The following is a 14,956-nucleotide window of genomic DNA, read 5'->3' on the forward strand; positions in this document are numbered from 1 at the left end:
TTGCAAAGAACAGTGCTGGAACATCCACTGTTACAAGCACATTTTGTTTTTTAAATTGCTGCATCTGAGTTATTGTGTAGAAATATAGGGAAACAACTACAAAAGTGTGCTTCATTCACTAACGGTGTTCCAAAAAAGAATAATAATACATAATATTGGCTATAGAGAACATACAAAACCTTTATTTATGTAATCACAAATATTGAAATTCAACTATTTGGTACAAAGCAAACATTTAACCTGATACCCAAGAATGTTCAACAATTCTTCTCAACAAAAGAGGAGAAATATAACCTCAGAGGAAAATCAATTTTAAAACATTTGTACGCACGTACAACACTTAAAACCTTTACCATATCCGTATGTGGAATTAAATTATGAAATAGATTAACCAAATAAATCAAACAAAGCACCAAGATGATTCAGTTTAAGAGACTGTTCAAATTACAAGTGTTCACAAAGTAAAATAATTATAATGAACATCTTGAACCTTTCTTTTTTTTTATTTTTTTTTAGATAATGATCATTTATCTATTTCATATTTGTTTACTTACTATGGTATATTATTTATTTATTCACTGTTATGTTACAAACAGAGAACAAGGAAATGGGATAAAATTGCTATGATATGAGAAGGGGTAGGATTAAATAAGCTCTGCTTCTTCCTACTCCTTTTCGGATGTGCTGTAATGAAACAACTGAAAATATGTGATACATTACATTGAACTGAACAGTTGAGTGTCTTTACACTGACCATGTAAACCTCCAGTGTAACAAGTGTAAAACAATAATGTACAGTTTAGTGTCTTTCAACTTTAACGTTCTGAGAGGCAATGTCCTCTACAGTGGGTCATTTTTTATATCAATTTTATAAATGCTGATTGTCAGAGAAGTTAACTGACAATTTAACTTTTAATGATGTAAATACCTCACAATTGATGTTTAGTTTTGCTTGCTTCAAATACTGTATATGGTCCGGGTGATGGTTTATAAAGTAGCTTCGTATATTACTCATATTTTCCGCAGTGTCCATCCGTGCTACCACCGGGCGCTTTACTAAACAAAATTGGCACGCTCTTTTGCTTTGCAGTACGCCGACTTTATTACCTCTGCCGAAGAGGTTATGTTTTCGCCAGATTGGTTTCTCTGTTTGTTAGCAACATAACTCAAAAAGTTATGGACAGATTTTAATGAAATGTCTGAGAAAAAAACGATTACTATTATCGAGTTCGAAAACAGTATGCTTCCTCTTTTTTTCTCTCCCCTTTTTAAGGCGTTCCATGCCCCGACCTTGCTGGTCTTGCGCTGTGCAGAGGATTTTGTGAGATGTAATTTATTTTCAGATCAGCCAACGAAAAAGTTCTACAAAAAAATGACACTCACCAACTTTCCGCTTGATACCGTCACACCTCACTGCATTTTTGTGAGGATTTTGAAACCACAATACCCGGTTATCTACAATACTGTTACAGCCCTACAAATAATATATTGTGAGAATCGTTTTAAATCACGAATCGTGTTGAATTGATTCTGAATTGAATTGTGAACCCAAGAATCGGAATTGAATTGAATTGTGAGTTAATTTCAGAGGGAAAGAGATGAAAGTTTTGCTGACTACCAAATCCGGTACTTTTTTGGCAACGACCTAATCCAGACTCACGTAAAATCCAACGATGCCATGTTACAGTACCTGGGTTGCACGTGATGTCACGCCCGGTTGCCGACTCAGCCGGCCCTTTGCACAATGGCACTTGGCGATCGCTCCAGCAGCACTGAGGGCGCACTCAGCCAAATTACCTCTAGGTAATGTTGCATTTTTCAATGCCAGCAAAGCAAGTGACTCAAAAAATACTCCAACGAAATTAAGTAAGGCTTCAGTTTAAAAAAAAAAATGTGCTAGCTTGATGCTAACATACATTGGCTTTGCTATTGACATGCGACTGATTAGTATTAGCGATTTTACATGGTGATTTCAACACTTCCAAATTTGTTAATGAAAACTACAACTAGGGCTGGGCGATATATCGATATGCGCGATATATCGCGGGTTTGTCTCTGTGCGGTATAGAAAATGACTATATCGTGATATTCGAGTATGCGTTCTCACGCAGTTGCTTTTAGCTGCGGGCATTACACTACAGGCGTTTCCCACTCCTTCTTGTGTCTCCTTCTCACAGACAGCAAGCGCAGCTTCTACATACGTCACATACTGTCACGTCATACGTCATATACCTATACGCCCTCACGCAGCAGAGAGGTAGCAGCATGGCTAAAGTTAGCTGTGATGCTAACGGTAATACGAGCGAAAGAAGGTGCGAATCTGGTAACAAATGAAGGAATAATTAATTCCCCCAAAAAACAGCAGGGAGTCCATTGTCGAACAGACAACCGTAATTTGTCAAGTGTGGGGCGAAAGTGTTGCTATAAAAAGTAGCATTACTGCTAATATGTAGCATCATTTGAAAAGTCACCTGCTAGAGAATGAACAGTGCTTACTCCGCACGTCAACGTCTCCGTTCGGTGCCACTTGCCCACACCATCAAAATGCCGAGGCAAACATTTCCAGATCAACACCGTATGAAAAAAAATTAGATTTTTTTAGTTGTGATTTCCTTCTCTGCATGAAAGTTTTGAAGTAGCATATATTAATGCAGTATGAAGAAGAATGATTTAATGTAAACACATAGAATCATCATAATGCTGTGATTATATACATCAAGTGTTCATTCGAGGCTAAGGCAAAATATCGAGATATATATCGTGTATCGCGATATGGCCTTAAAATATTGCGATATTAAAAAAATGCCACATCGCCCAGCCCTAACTACAACTAAGATGCACGTTACAATCCAACAGCTGGTGTGGAATAAGTACAATAATTACACTATCAACACTTTTTAGGGAACAACAAAATACTATATAAGACTGAACTGACTAGCCTAACTCCATTAAACTATACACTACTGCTATGTTAATAGCTTGGATTTGCAACTGCAATTGTCATAATTGCAAATGAGACTCAGAAATGTTATAGTTAAACAAGATATGACAACTGGACAGCAGTTATCATAACCAGCTTATTTTTAAATGTTGCAATAAAAATTTGATTTTATTATCAAAAACATTATTTATTAACACACACAAAAGTATTAAAAATTGGTATTGTTGAGTACTGGTTTCAGTTCCCAGGTACTCGAAATTTGGTATCATTTGGATTCAAATGTGAACGGTGAAAGGACCCAAAGGAAAGCAACAGCTGTCAAAAGTTTGGAATTGTTTTAAACTAAAGATGACAGGTGATTTGGTGCACAGTCAAATGGAGCTGGCATGCCACAAAATTACTGTAGTAATACTGCATACATTACCAGAAAGCATCAAAGGTGCACTAAAGCAGTGCATTGAACAAGAAAACAACCATTAACAACGTAAAGGTTTATTTTTGTAGGCAGCAAACACCATCCTATATGCTTGTCTTGCATTACGAAGTTTCAGGGATTGTCCAATAATACCTTTTTAAATGTGTATATGTTTAAATGTTAATACATACCCGATTTAGAATATGTATATACCGTAATTTCCGGACTATAAGCCGCTACTTTTTCCCCTCGTTCTGGTCCCTGCGGCTTATACAAGGGTGCGGCTTATATACGGCCTGTTCTTCTCCGACACCGACAAAGAGGATTTCGGTGGTTTTAGTACGCAGGAGGAAGACGATGACACAATGATTAAAGACTGACTTTTCATATACCGGTAGGCTGGTTATTTTGATAACGTACAGGCGAGCACTTTGTATTACTTTGCACCGTTGTATTATTTGTACTCTGCACGAATGCTGTTGATGTGAAAGTTTGATTGAATGATTGAAAGATTTGTTGTTAATAAATGGGACGCTTTGCGTTCCCAAACAGTCATCTCTGTCCCGACAATCCCCTCCGTGGTAGCAGGAACCCCTATATACTACGCTAATTACACATCAAAACCCTGCGGCTTATAGTCGGGTGCGGCTTACCGTATATATGGAGCAATCTGTATTTTCCCCTAAATTTAGCTGGTGCGGCTTATAGTCGGGTGCGGCTTATAGTCCGGAAATTACGGTATTAGGTTTACGCACTGTGCTTTATTTCTTATTTAAATGTCAATGACTGCTACATTGAATAGAATCATCATACAGTGCAACCCCAAAGTATTCACAGCGTTTTTTCCACATTTTGTTATGTTACAGCTGTCATGATCCGTTACCTGGGTCATGGCATGATTTATGTTTGGTAGTTTTTCTGTTTTAGTCTGTTTCCTGGGTGCACCGTCTTTCCCTGTTTTCTGTTGGTTTCCATGGGCACTGATTCTCCTCACCTGTTTTAGTTTTGCAATTAGTGTTCCCAAATTCCCAAAATTGTCCTCAAAATTGTACAGACAAATAACCCATAATGACAATGTGAAAATGTTTTTTATTTTATTTGCAAATTTATTGAACATTTAAAAAAAACTAAAGAAATCACATGTACCCAAGTATTCACAGTCTTTGCTCAATACTTTGTTAATGCACCTTTGGCAGCAGTTACAACTTCAAATTGTTTTGAATACGATGCCACAAGCTTGTCACAACTATCTTTGTGCAGTTTCACCCTTTCCTCTTTGCCCGTTCCTCTTTGCAGCAGCTTTCAAGCTCCATGAGATTGAATGGGAAGCATTGGTTTTCATCCAGGATGTCTCTGTACATTGCTGCAATTATTTTAGTCTAGTCAGGGAAGTGACCAAGAACAAGATGTTCACTTGGTCAGAGTTACAGCCTCCCTCTGTGGAGAGAGGAGATCCTTCCAGAAGGACAACCATCTCTGCAGCAATCCACCAATCAGGGGTCTGTATGGCATAGTAGCCAGATGGAAGCCATTCCTTGCTAAAAAAGTTTGCCAAATGCATCTGAAATATTCTCAGACCATGAGAAACAACATTTTCTAGTCTGATGAGACAAAGATTGAAATCTTTGGTGTGAATGCCAACCATCCTCTTTGGAGGAAACCAGGCATCGCTCATCACCAGACCAATACCATCCTTACGTGGCAGCATCATGCTGTGGGGATTCAGCAGCAGGAACTGGGATAAACTACTTACGATAGAGAGAAATCTGAATGCAGCAAAGTACAGAGACCTCCTGGATAAAACCAACACTTCTCATCCAACCTGATAGTGCTCGAGAGGTGTTTTAAAAAAAAGATGGGGACAGAGGAATTGGCAAAACTGCCCAAAGATAGGTGTGCCAAGCGTGTAGCATTGTATTTCAAAACGATTTGAGGCTGTAATTGCTGCCTAAGGTGCATCAACAAGGTATTGAGTATTGAGTAATGAATACTGTGAATACTTACATACATGTGATTTTTTTTATTTTTGTTTTGTTTTTGTTGTTGTTTTTTTAATACATTTAAAAAAAATGTAAAGCAAATATTTTCACATTGTCATTATGGTGTATTGTCTTTAGAATTTTGAGGACAAAAATTAATTGATTCCATTTTGGAATAAGGCTGTAACATAACAAAATGGGGAAAAAGTGAAGCGCTATGAATACTTTCAGGATGCCCAGTACTTTGACTTTTATAATATTTTTCTACACTTAAAACACATATTTGTGGTCTACATAACATGAAATGTTGGTGCTTTGGTCCAAAGTTTGCATAGATTTGGTTTTACAGACTGATTTCTTGCTGCTTTCTTTAGAATTCAGAAAGCATCATTTTGTGGGAGGTCTTATTTACGTGTCAAAGCCCACCACTATGCCAAGTCCCCTTTGACCCGTCAGCCATGTTATAGTTTTTAGCACTTCCATTTCGAGTCTACTGACAGATGTAAGTTAAAACTATGTTTATTAGAAATGGCAACAGTGGAAGATGCATGTGCATCTACGAGCTAGTCTGCCCCACAACAAGAGACTAGAGAAAAATTATGAACTTACTGACTACAACTTTGGACTACAACTAAATAAAAATAGCGGACCTGCGAAAAGGTCTTTGGGTAAACTTCTACCATATATGGAGATATTTGCTGACGTAACTAAGGCAAAATACGTCAATAAAGTCTCAAATTCCTCATTTACGCCATGCCATTTGATTTAAAATTTTCCGGACTATGAGTATCACAGATACAGAAAAACAGGTACACATTCGTAGGTAAGAAAAGTTAGTTTTGTTTTATAGGTCCCCTTTAACTTGATTCTTATACAGTTGTGTTACCTGGTTTTAGTCTACTCTCTGGTTTTATTTTAAACTGTTTTATCCATCCAGCCATTGTCTACCGCTTTTCCCTTTCGGGGTCGCGGGAGGCTGGAGCCTACCCCAGCTGCACTCGGGCGGAAGGCAGGGTACACACCCTGAACAAATCGCCACCTCATCGCAGGGCCAACACAGATAGACAGACAACATTCACACTCACATTCACACACTAGGGTCAATTTAGTGTTGCCAATCAACCTATCCCCAGGTGCATGTCTTTGGAGGTGGGAAGAAGCCTGAGTACCTGGAGAGAACCCACGCAGTCACGGGGAGAACATGCAAACCACACCCGGGAATCAAACCCAGGCCCTTCTCTGTTTTATTTATTTATTTTATTTTTAATAATGTGGTCAAGTTAAAAGTACAATTTCAATGTTGATGATGTGCCTTTATAAATACAATATTGCAGGTTATGGGAAGTAGAAATGTCTCTCTTTTTTTAACTATTGTCCTTAAAGTGTGTTTTATCCGATTGCTCGAGTAATCAAGCAAACTTATCGATAGATTGCTCCATTACTAAAATAATGGATGTCACTAATCTGTGTTTGTTAACCACAATGAATTTAACACATATCTATTTGTCTATCCTGCAGTTTTGCAAATTCCCAGTTTATTCCTGTTAATTTTTATAAATTCCCACTGAATTACGTATAGTGTCTCCTATACTTCAAGGACTTACCTTGTCCTTGCAGCTCTGATTGCCCCACTTTGACATAAACTTTACCTTAAACTGGTTATTTGTTTTAGCTCTTGGTTTACTTTTTCGTTCTTGCTGAAATGCATTTCACACTCATTACACTCTTGTTTTTGTTTGCAGGCTTCTCAGTGCAGGTTTGAATGGCAACATCATTCCGACACAAGACCTTCCTTCAGTCATCCGCACTGTCTGCAGAAGCTTTACTGGCAACTTGATTGCTTGGGATTTCATTCAAGAGAACTGGAACCAGCTCATAGAAAAGTGTGTGCACTGAAGTAGAGTTTTGTCTTACTCATGAAGATGAAACGGTAGCTAATCTGTGCTTTTGTTTGTAGGTTTCCAATGGGTTCCTTTGCCATCCAAAGAATAATCAAGGCTGCAACCTCTCAGTTGTCCACACAGTTGCATTTTAATCAGGTAATTTAGCTGTCTTGATGTTTGAACAATATCAAGCTTTTTGTGGCCACATTTCAGTTTTTAAAGTACCAGTAGATTGGAAAAACAAGTTAACTTTATATGTTTAATTGTGTTTCATTGTATCCATAAAACAATATCCAATTGTATTTACAATCTGCAAAGTATGTGAAAATACCATCTAAACGTCACAAGATGCCACAAATTCAGTCAGCCATTTTGAATATTCCGCTCTGAACGTCTTCGGTAATTTCCGTAGATCGACGTCACTGGAGTAACACTTCTGCACTCTGACCATAATATTAGATCTGTCATACTAGAAATATGCAAAAATTAGGGAGAGCTGTGCTGTCTATTATTTGTAATCCTTATGTAAGACTTACGTTTTTCTTTTTTTTTATGCATTCTAAGTCATAAATAAATAAATGCATAAATAGTCTGTTAATGGGGGCTCTCTATTCCGCCCACAAACCCTCTAAATAACCATCCAAAACCCGCCAACAATAATTTATATACATATCGTGACCTAACTTAACCAAATATTAGTGATGTTGTTGTTATAGGCCAGTGATCCTCAACAGGCGGACCGCAGTCCATGTCCGGACCCAGTGACGTGTCCGTCCGGACCCAGCACGAATTATAGTAAAAAATAAAATATATATATATTTTTTTTTTAATAATTTTAATTATTATAAAAAAATATAATAATTGTATTTTTCTTTGAATTATCGCTAGCGCAAGTCAACGTTCTTTGTTGTTTTTAGTCAAATATCTCCACGTTTGTTTACACTACTCCGTGTCTCACTCACTCCGTCTCTCTCTCTCTCTGAGAGAGAGAGAGACGGAGTGAGAGCGAGAGAACGCCACTCTGATTGGCTGCGGAATCAGCCAATCAGAGTATGGGTTGTCATCTCTATCACAACGACGCGCTGATAGGCTGTTACCATCTGGGTGATACAGCGCTCATGCCACATGCATGGAACCTTTCGCTGCAGGCATACAGTTGTCTCGTATCGCTACTTCGCTAACTGTTCACTCGTCAGTCACTGAATGTGAATCAAATCACAATGGCATGCTCCAAGTTGGCTCAGGCTGGTAGAAGAAAGGTGGACAGGGAAAACCGACGTTTCAAGGAAGAATGGACAGAGCAATATGTTTTCATCCTACCTACTGCAAGTACCAAACCAATGTGTCTAATATGCAACAGTACTGTTGCTCTGGTGAAAAGTGAAAATCTGAAACGTCACTATCTGAAAGAGCACCGCGAATTTGAAGAGACATTTCCTCATGATTCGGAGCTAAGAAAAAAAGAAATCACGAGGCTGAAAAAGTCATATGAAACATCAAGCAAGATTTTTGTTAAATCTATGACACAACAACAAATAGCAACAGAGTGCTCACTCAGAGTGGCATGGGTTTTGGGTAAACACAAGAAGCCATTCTCTGGTGCAGAAATAATTAAATAATGCTTGACTGCAGTGATGGGTACCTTGTTAGAAGCCAAAGAAAAGGAGGAAATGACAGCTAAAATAAACCAAATCCCACTCTCTGATGCCACAGCTACCAGACGTACTGAAATATTTATTTTATTTCAGTTCTTATTTAATTTTGTTTCAAAGAAAATCTTTAATGTATTTTATTGGATATTTATTTTATTTTTGTTAATTTTAAGAAAATGTTAAACTACTACCTACCTCCTGCCAGGGTCGCCGCTAGGGATTTTGGGCCCCATGAAAAGAATCTTTACAGGGCCCCCTGTATTATAATTTCATCATCATTAGGGGCCTCTCTGGGCCCCCCTCCATCATGGGCCCCTAGAATCTGTCTCCTTTACCCCTCCCCCCCTTTTCAGCGCCCCTGCCTCCTGCTACTATATAAGTTTGACCGATAATAAACGGACCCAGCCTGTTTCAAAATAACATTTGTGGACCTTCAATATTTGTACTTGAGGACCCCTGTTATAGGCGCTAACGCAGACAAACTATTTTGTAGTGGCGCAATGATACACACAGCTAAGTAGCCCTCTGCTGCTTTACTGTGAGCTGGCCGCGATTTCCTCCTGCTCCCACATTGTCGCGTCTCGGCTCGTCAAAGTTATTCTAGATTTTAAATCTTGCCTCTCATCTGGATAGTAGCATGATTTAGCTATAAATCCAGAAGTTGTTCATATGTGACATTCAATTTATACCCGAAAATGAAGACAACCACACACACACAATCGAATACAGTGTCTGCAGGGAGACCTTTCCTTGTTAACCCTTCCCGTGCATCATGATTAATGCTTCATCTAAATGGGAAGATATCAGTCATCATCAAAGTGAGAGCAGACATTGTACAGTAAGCTATTGTTTTATTATGTTGGTAGTTTGTATTTCTTGTTTAGCACTTAGCAATAATGCTACGTGATGCTATAGTGTTTCACTAAATCTGGATCTGTTTAGCAGAGCTTTTAAAACTTGTAGCTCATCCTCCTTATATTCAGGACCAACCAAAATAAGTTTCTGGATTATAATTTTCCCCAAAGTTAGCATTGTTGGCTCTCACAAGGTCTGCATGATTTGCATTGTTGTTGGTGGAGAAGGGATCTGCGGTTCTTACCTCTATGTCATGCGTTCACATGACTGGCTAGCTCATTATCTCGCAAAATGGCTCTGCAATCTCCGTGAGATTGATACTTTTTTGTTCATATCTATTTACTTGCAAACCTTGTAACTCTTTCTGTGTCATACATCAGATATATATGATAATAGCTTCAATATGAAGGCAACTTGTTTCTCCACTCTACTGGTACTTGGATATTACTTGTGTGACATGCTAGTGCTATAGGGCTGACTCCAGCCTAGTGAGTATTTTAGTACAGTCTTATCCCTCACCACTGCTTTGGAGTTTGCAGCTTGTAAAAGTTACTGTATTGGTGTTATTTCATGTCTACAGGGCTTTCTTGATGTTAAAAAAAAGCCGTAAACAATATTTTTCAAATGCAGTCCATCAGAGTAGAACACCTTCAGCAGATACTAAAGTGACCTCTAGTGGTAGTGGCCCTAAACAACCTCATAGAGTGTTTATGGCAGGGACCAGCCACTGCATACACGTGTTTCAGTGTGCATCACGTTATGTTGTGTGCGTTGCAGGTGCAGAGTTTCTTCTCCAGCCTGAGGGAACGCGGCTCTCAGTTGCGGAGCGTGCAGGAAGCGCTGGAAACCATCCGACTGAACCAGCGCTGGATGGAGAGAAACCTCCCTTCGCTTGATAAATGGCTGTAAAGCCGGCACTCCTTTCTTAACCTGGCCCTCTGGGTTACGTTTGTCAAGACATCTGCAAAGTTTGCACTAATGTCTCCCAGTGCTGTTTCACCAGCTCCGAGTACAACTCTGGACCGGGCGATCCCCTCATGTGTTGCTTCTGTGAGACGTTAACTGGCTCAGGACGGCTCTGATTGTATCTGACAGCGTGATGTCAGACCCAAACACTCCTCTTCACTTAAAGCTGTCGACCAAACCTATCAGACAATCACACTATCCACTTAACACACTCCATCTGCTTTTTTCCCAGCAACTGCGTGAGCTGGTCAAGCTCTGCTTCTAAAAAAGATGAAGAATGACAAATGTACAGTATTTTTCTGCCCATAAGGTCTGGACTGTCTCTCTGCTTTAGTACAGTGCATCCAGAAAGTATCCCCAGCGCTTCACTTTTTCCACATTTTTTCCGCATTTTGTTAAAGTAGCCATATGTAGTAATGTGGCCAGAAATGGTACTGCAATCACCGTCCAAATTCTGTAGTCCCCTCCCACTCTCCATGACTGAGGTTCCGAATCCTACTCCAAGGAACTTCAAATGGCAATGGACGAGTCCTACGCTGTAGGTTTCTCTTCTTTATGCTTCTTGCAAGATGGTTTACTAAATAATTATGCCTCGTTTTACTGACGGCCATCCATCCATTTTCTACCGCTTGTCCCTATCTCGGCTGCATTTGGGCGGAAGGCGGTGTACAGCCTGGACAAGTCGCCACTTCATCACAGGGCCAACACAGATAGACAGACAACATTCACACTCACATTCACACACTAGGGCCAATTTAGTGTTACCAATCAACCTATCCCCAGGTGCATGTTTTTTGGAGGTGGGAGGAAGCCGGAGTACCCGGAGGGAACCCGCGTCGATTAGCCAAATGTATTTTTAAAGTTACGCAGCAATATTTTAGTCGGGACAGATTGTTGGCATTACCCTGCTAAAATGTCTAGTTTGACCGCACGTACCACCATCGAAATATAATTTATGAGCCAACCCACGTTAGGCATAAATCATATAGCCTACTACCATGTCAATACACAAAGTAGAAAATCATTACATGTAATGCATTATATGGTGCCAAGCAAATGCCACCCCACATGTGCCTGATGCACATACATTACCAGAAACCGCAAATAGCCGTGCTAATGTTGGAACCCATTTCCTCAGCGTATCAGCATATTGAGAACGAAATAGGCACTGACACTACCCATATCCATTGTCATTAATGAGTAGAATTTTAAGGACAAAAATGTATGTATTCCATTTTGGAATAAGGCAGTAACATAACAAAATGTGGAAAAAGTGAGGCGATGTGAATACTTTCTGGATGCACCGTATATTGACTCCTTACAGATCGGTCATCAAATCAGTACAGAATGAAGAGCAGCCTGTAATTATGCTTTCTGCATATTACTTCAACATGTTGATGCTTTGTTGAAGGTTCAGGAAGGGCGAAAACACCCTTCCCACTGTGTACAGTAGATGGCACAGTCCACCACTGTTCTGATGTTAAAGCCACCAAGGTGTCTTAAATGAAGCACTGGATACACATTGACTTCATTTTTTTTTTAAATTTCTGTCCAGATCCTCGTTGGTTATCTAAAGAGCAGCGATCACAAAGTGTATTCTTGTAAACGTGCTTGTAGTTCAAATGTAAATACAGTATATTCCCCACGACAGACTTCAGTCAAGGACGTGCTATTTTATCTGAACAGTTTTCGACTTTGCTCAACCAGATTTTAGCCTCGTGTACATAGAACAGAAAGAGAGGTATTTACTCCGAGAATTTAATCAAGACTCTTGTCCATCACCTTTTTATTGCCTTTGTTGGATGCACACCAATGCTGGGAGGTCACTTTCTGAGGGATTGTTCATGTTTGTCTAAGGGCTAATTATGTTTATGTGGAGTATTTCCCGCTACAAAGGTTTTAAAGTTACTCCAGCTTACTATGTATTATCTTTACTTCACCCCCCTTAATGTGTTTAGTAACAGATTTCTTCACAGGATCTTCTCACATATTGCTTGAGGTCAGAAAGTTTGTTTGAAAAAAACAAGTTATGGTGTAAGTTATTTTTTCTTGTGTAAACAAAACCAATTGATGTGACAATTCGGAGATAACATCATGAGGCATAACCTTTTAGAAGCTCTGGTTCAGTTCAAGTATGCTGAGGGTAGACGCACGGAATCATCAGCACAAAATGCGCACGTGTTTCTGCTGTACTCAGTTGTGCAGCATTTGAAATATAAAGTACTTGTCGTGGAAATTGAGCAAACATGCAGAATTTGTGGCTGGTTTTTGTTTAGTTTTTTTAGTGTGATTGCATTTATATAATAAATTATTTCCAGAGGGAGCGACATTTGTGTTTGGCTCACTTGTTCCATCCCTCCTCTTTCTCCCGAGTCCTTTGCTCTTAAAAGATCCTTAGACAACTCCGCAAACATCGCATTCATTAGTATTGCCTACTCACTATTTATTATTCAAATGTACAACTTTTTGAGAGACACGTGCGTAATCTGATGAGATCCATATACAAACCCCAAATCCAGTGAAGATGGCACGTTGTGTAAATCGTAAAAAAAAAAAAAAATGTCAACCTATATTCAATTGAATAGACTGCAAAGACAAGACACTTTGCAAATATTAGCTCATTTGGAATTTGATGCCTGCAACATGTTTCAAAAAAGCTGGCACCAGTGGCAAAAAAGACTGAGAAAGTCAAACACTTATTTGGAACATCCCGCAGGTGAACAGGCTAATTGGGAACAGGTAGGTGCCATGATTGGGTATAAAAGCACCTTCCATGAAATGCTCAGTCGTTCACAAACAAGGATGGGGCGAGGGTCACCGCTTTGAACAAATGCGTGAGCAAATTGTCGAACAGTTTAAGAACAACATTTCTCAACGAGCTATTGCAAGGAATTTAGAGATTTCACCACCTACGGTCTGTAATATCATCGAAAAGTTCAGAGAATCTGGAGAAATCACTGCACGTAAGCGGCAAGGCCGTGACCTTGGCTCCCTCAGGCGGTACTGCATCAACAAGCGACATCAGTGTGTAAAGGATATCACCACATGGGCTCAGGAATGCTTCAGAAAACCATTGTCAGTAACTACAGTTCGTCGCTACATCTTCAAGTGCAAGTAAAAACTCTCTTATGCAAGGCGAAAGCCATTTATCAACAACACCCAGAAACGCCGCTCATGTAAAATGGATTGATGCAAAGTGGAAAAGTGTTCTGTGGTCTGACGAGTCCACATTTCAAATTGTTTTTGCAAAATGCGGACGTCTTGTCTTCCGGACCAAACAGGAAAAGAAGTCCTTTGCTCTTAAAAGATCAGTAGACAACTCAGCAAACATCACATTCATTAGTGTTGCCTACTCACTATGAATTACTCAAATGTACAACTATTTGAGAGACTTGTGTTAAATGTGATGAGATCCATATAAATGTTTCAAAAGAGGTTACAAAGGCTCCCAATTTGTCTGCTGAAAAAATATATTGCATCTTTTCTGGTTGTATTTTATTTTTTTGCAAAACTATTCTTAAATATTTGCTAATTTACTGTTTATAGCTGGTTCATTTCTGTTGGAACATGGTTCGAGCTTCACCTCTGTTAAAATGTAATAAGGACTTCTGTGGTATGGTTACTTTACGTTAGTTTTGGGCGATACTACAAATGTAGATATCGATTCAATACCAAGTGGTTACAGGGGCAGTATTGGCCATACCACCGCTGATACTTCAAATCTGTAAGATCATTGAATGATTCAGTTTTTAATCACAATTATAATCAGACAAAAACACACAATGGCGGTGTAACGATATCAAATATTTAAATAACTGGATTTTACAGATTATAAACCGCAGATACAATATATTGTCAAAAGTATTTGGCCACCTGCCTTGCGTCACATATGAAGTTGAAGTGCCGTCCCATTCCTAACCCGTAGAGTTCAATATGATGTCGGTCCTCCTTTTGCAGCTATTACAGCTTCAACTCTTCTGGGAAGGCTGTCCACAAAGTTGCGGAGTGTCTTTATAGGAATTTTCCACCATTTTTCAAAAAGCGCATTGGTGAGATCACACACAGATGTTGGTCGAGAAGGCCTGGCTCTCAGTCTCCGTTCTAATTCATCCCAAAAGTGTTCTATCGGGTTCAGGTCAGGACTCTCTGCAGGCCAGTCAAGTTCATCCACACCGGACTTTGTCATCCATGTCTTTACTCCGCTGACCCCTCTCTGTCAGTTTACATGGCCTACCACTTCGTGGCTGAGTTGCTGTTGTTCCCAA

At 39.4% G+C, this 14,956-nt stretch overlaps 1 protein-coding gene across 1 annotated transcript in view; it reads left to right on the top strand.

The window, feature by feature from the left end:
- The window catches only part of lnpep (leucyl/cystinyl aminopeptidase), a 52,528-nt gene extending 39,508 nt beyond the window's left edge, over nt 1–13,020 (top strand). The window contains exons 20-22 of the mRNA XM_062050855.1: nt 7,078–7,218; nt 7,293–7,374; nt 10,503–13,020. Coding sequence (XP_061906839.1) covers nt 7,078–7,218; nt 7,293–7,374; nt 10,503–10,634 — 355 coding nt within the window. The 3' untranslated portion in view covers nt 10,635–13,020. The remainder of the gene's footprint in view (nt 1–7,077; nt 7,219–7,292; nt 7,375–10,502) is intronic.
- The last annotated feature ends 1,936 nt before the right edge of the window (nt 13,021–14,956 follow it).

This window comes from Entelurus aequoreus, linkage group LG06 (assembly GCF_033978785.1).
Source record: "Entelurus aequoreus isolate RoL-2023_Sb linkage group LG06, RoL_Eaeq_v1.1, whole genome shotgun sequence".
Taxonomy (NCBI): Eukaryota; Metazoa; Chordata; class Actinopteri; order Syngnathiformes; family Syngnathidae; genus Entelurus; species Entelurus aequoreus.